Consider the following 4,345-nt stretch of genomic DNA (forward strand, 5'->3'; position numbering starts at 1 on the left):
TACTTTCAATACTTGAGTACATTTAGTTGTACATTACTTGTCATACTTAAGTACAATAAATACTAGATACTTTAAGACTTTTACTTGAATAGCATTTCAATCGGTGACTTGAACTTCTACCAAAGTCATTTTTTAATGGGTATCTGTACTTTTACTTAAGTGTGATTTTCCGGTACTTTATGCAACACTGCCCCTCATCCTGCTGGAGGAGTGCAAAACAACCCCTACAGCCCAGCAGCTCCAGCATAATGGGGATCAGAGAGTCAGGTCGAGCTGTGTACACCACTAGTGACTCGAAATATATAAAGAAAATGAAGCCAGTCTAAGGCACACCTGTGCACTAATCATGGTGTCTAATCAGCATCTTGATATGGCACACTTGTGAGCAAAGGAGAAGTGCTCACTATCACAGATTTAGACTGGTTTGTGAACAATATTTGAGGGAAATGGTGATATTGTGTATGTGGAAAAAGTTTTAGATCTTTGAGTTCATCTCATACAAAATGGGAGCAAAACCAAAAGTGTTGCGTTTATATTTTTGTTGAGTGTATGTGTTGCACCTGAGGCAGCTTTTATACCCTTTATTTTACTTTGTCTTTTAGCTGTTTTATTGCCTGTTGTAATTTTACTGTTATTTTTAATTCATTTATTTAGGATTGGAGGTAATTTGGTGCCCATTTTTTAATTATGTACAACACTTTGGTCGACTGCTGTTGTTTTAAACGTGCTTTAGAAATAAAAGTTGAGTTGATTTAAGCAATATATAGAAAAGGGGAGGGGAAGTGGTACGAAATAAAACAGCTTTAGAAAGCTCAGTGTGAGCAACACAATGAGGTATTGTGATATTATGTTTGTAAAGCTAAATAAAAGTTATGCAAGTCAATTTTTCTTGTAGAAATACTTTGTAAAGAATAAAACCTTGCATCCTAAAACTGTTGCTGCTATTTAAGCGGCTGAAACAAGTACGTTTTTTAAAAGCCTGTTAAATGTCTATGCAATAGGATAAGGAACTAGTGCAGGTTAGATCCTGTTAAGGATCAGAAAAGAAGATGTTCAGTCAACATTTACTTGCACAGCTCACCTGCTGTTTAGGCATATTTGTTTATTTTAAAAGAAATGACTCAGCCCCACCCCATGTAGTAGATGAGTAACCAGTGCAGCGGAAAAGGGTATTTGTATTGTTTTCTTCCCTTCAAGAACACAGAAATGTTTTTTGTTCGGTGGAAGCGGGTGATGTTCTTCAGGTCCCTTTTCTTCCTCGTCGTTGGAACTCTGATCTGTTTCTTCCTGTGGCAAACTGTCTTTAACAGGCAGTCCTCATCTGATGACAGAATGCCAGAGCAGTACTCTTTGGACCTGCCGGGCTGCTCCGCTATCATCACAGGGGATATAGAAGGTAAAAAAGCTGACTTTGAAGTTCTTCTATTCTCAAAGAGAACATGGCAGTTACCAGAAACGTTCTACTTGAACATAACCAGAGACTGTCAGAATTATATTGAAAACAGAGGATTTATTACAGAGCCTCTGAGCAAGGAGGAGAAGGACTTTCCTATCGCCTACTCTATGGTGATCCATGAGCAAATTGAGATGTTTGAACGACTTCTGCGAGCGATTTACACTCCTCAGAACATCTACTGTGTGCATGTGGACCAGAAATCAACTGAAAATTACAAGAATGCTGTAAAGGCAATTATTTCCTGTTTCCCCAACGTGTTTATGGCCAGTAAATTAGAAAGGGTGGTGTATGCCTCTTGGTCTCGAGTGCAGGCGGACCTGAACTGCATGAAAGACCTGCTGAGTTCACACGTCCAGTGGAGGTACCTCCTCAACACCTGTGGAACAGACTTCCCCCTCAAAACCAACAGAGAAATGGTTAAAGCACTGAAGGCCCTCAAGGGAAGAAACAGTATGGCAACTGGGGTTCCCAGCAAGCACCTAACAGCACGTTGGGACTATCATTACATTGTCACCGACTTTATCATGGGAACAGGTACGAGGAAAAGTCCCCCTCCAATAACCAGCCCAATGTATGCAGGAAATGCCTACATTGTGGTCACAAGAGACTTTGTGAGACATGTGCTGCAGGACAAAGACGTCCAGAAGTTCGTGGAGTGGGAAAAGGACACATACAGTCCTGATGAACACATGTGGGCGACTCTACAAAGGATGGCAAATGTACCTGGATCCATGCCAGCAAGTAACAAGTATGATGAATCGGAAGTGCAAGCCATTGCTCGCATGGTGAAGTGGGGCGGCTTAGGAGGTGATGTGAAAAATGGAGCCTCGTACCCTGAATGTACCGGTATTTACAGAAGAGGTGTTTGTGTTTACGGGATTGGTGACATCTCTTGGCTCCTAAAACAACACCACTTGTTAGCAAATAAGTTTGATCCACTCGTTGATGATGTTGCTATTCGATGTTTAGAGTCATTCCTGCGTTTCAAAGCTCTGAATTATGAATCACTGACCACAGAATGCTTTTAATGTTTTTTTTTTATATCAAATATACATTGACATACATTGTACTGGGAATAGGTAGCAAATGGAAATGCTGTTTACACTGTGGACTTTATTGATAAATGCTAAACATTCTGTATTCATGATTTAATTGACATTTGTGTCTATATTGCCTTCTAGTTGGCTTAAATTGGTAGGTCTCCAGCTTCTGCTCTAACTAAAATACGTCCATAAAATATTCACAACGCTTCACTTTTTACACATTTTGTTATGTTACAGCCTTATTTCAGAATGAAGTAAATAATTGTTTTCACTCAAAATTCTACTCACAACATCCTATAACAACAACATGAAAGTTTTTCCCTCCCCTATGCTCCCACCGGATGTGACCCTGATAAATACTAACTTATGCATGTCACTGAATTTACTTGATAGGAAAGTTGTTTTGAGGCAGAGGATGTCATGAATATATTAAATAAATAAATAAAACTTAACTACAAAAACCCTTTTCTTTAAATTCTTTCAGGTAAACAACATAATGTGCATCATATTGTATATCACCAGTTGGTCTGGTATTTGCAGTGTCCCAGATGTGCAGAGAACTCTTTAGGATGGTGGTGTCAACTTTCTCCTTGGCTTCAAAATGTTATCTGACCCTGTCTGTCTGTCTGTCTGTCTGTCTGAACAAAACAGTTGCAAATGAATGTCACATTTATATTGTCCACCACCAATGACAATTGCTGATAGAAAAGCTGTATAAACAAAAGCTTTCCTTTCATCTTGAAAAACAGTAAAATCCACTTGAGATCTCAAATAAGCTATTGTTTGTCCTAAATTCTTGCTTTTATTCATCTGACAATATACAGTTGTGCTCAAACGCTTACATACCCTGTCAGATTTTTTTTTTTTTGGCATTTATCATATGAATGATAACACAAATCCTTTTTCACTCATGGTCCGTAGTGTGGAAGATTAAATGTGCTATAATTAAATAAACAAATACATCATTAAATAATTCCTTAAATGTGTCATTAATGAATTAAATTGGAGAATAATTACTTAAATGTTTTATTCATTAATTAAATGTGTCATTAATGAATTAAAATTGGAGGAGTAAAAGTGCCCAAACAAATACATCACTTTTACTCCTCCAATTTTAATTCATTAATTAATGACACATTTAATTAATTAGTAAAACATGTAAGTAATTATTCTCTCATTTCAATTAATTAATTTAACCGTGCAAACTTTGTATCATCACTCTTAGCTTCACAGTGGAGTAGAGCGCAGAAGGATTTTCTTTCACAAAAACAGATCAAATCTCAACTTACCTTCTGGCAAATTGTAGTTAAATTTAAGGTCTTTTTTTTTCTTTTCTTTTTTCTCTTGCTTTTTTTTTTTTTTTAAGAAAATCCTCCTCTATACCACTTCATCATGAAAATGGATAACGTGATACAAAATACAAAGCTTGCACTGTGCATAATTTCTCCAATCACAGCCACGTAAGCCTATAACTTCTTCTGGGTTAGAGAGAAAACTGACCCACCTTTCGTCAAAAAAGTGACAGCTGCCAATCAAAATCGGCCACGTCACTAAGCCCCGCCCCCTCTATGACGTCATAGCCAATCAGAATCGATGACGTCACTATGTCCCGCCCCTAAGCCCCGCCCCTGATCCCGCCTCCGAGCCCCCGCCCCTTATGACGTCACATCCAATCAGAGTCGATGACGTCAGTATGCCCCGCCCCTATGCCCCGCCCCCAGCTCCTCCCCTAGTTCCGCCCCTGGCTCCTCCCCTAGCCCCACCCCCAAGCTCCTCCCCTAACCCCGGCCAAGCACCGCCTCCAAGCCATACCTCCCCTCCCACCCAGGGTCTAATATTTTAATGT

At 39.1% G+C, this 4,345-nt stretch overlaps 1 protein-coding gene across 1 annotated transcript; it reads left to right on the forward strand.

The window, feature by feature from the left end:
* The first annotated feature begins 1,206 nt into the window (after positions 1-1,206).
* Positions 1,207-2,812, forward strand: LOC117515113 (beta-1,3-galactosyl-O-glycosyl-glycoprotein beta-1,6-N-acetylglucosaminyltransferase 3-like). Its single transcript, XM_034175619.1, has one exon. The coding sequence runs from the start codon at positions 1,207-1,209 to the stop codon at positions 2,482-2,484; it is 1,278 nt and encodes a 425-aa protein (XP_034031510.1). The 3' UTR covers positions 2,485-2,812.
* Positions 2,813-4,345: the final 1,533 nt, after the last annotated feature.

This window comes from Thalassophryne amazonica, chromosome 8 (genome assembly GCF_902500255.1).
Source record: "Thalassophryne amazonica chromosome 8, fThaAma1.1, whole genome shotgun sequence".
In the NCBI taxonomy this organism is placed as follows: Eukaryota; Metazoa; Chordata; class Actinopteri; order Batrachoidiformes; family Batrachoididae; genus Thalassophryne; species Thalassophryne amazonica.

Bases quoted from the DNA above. Each gene is read 5' to 3' on its own strand.
- LOC117515113 (XM_034175619.1), top strand. From the start codon at position 1,207: ATGTTTTTTGTTCGGTGGAAGCGGGTGATGTTCTTCAGGTCCCTTTTC.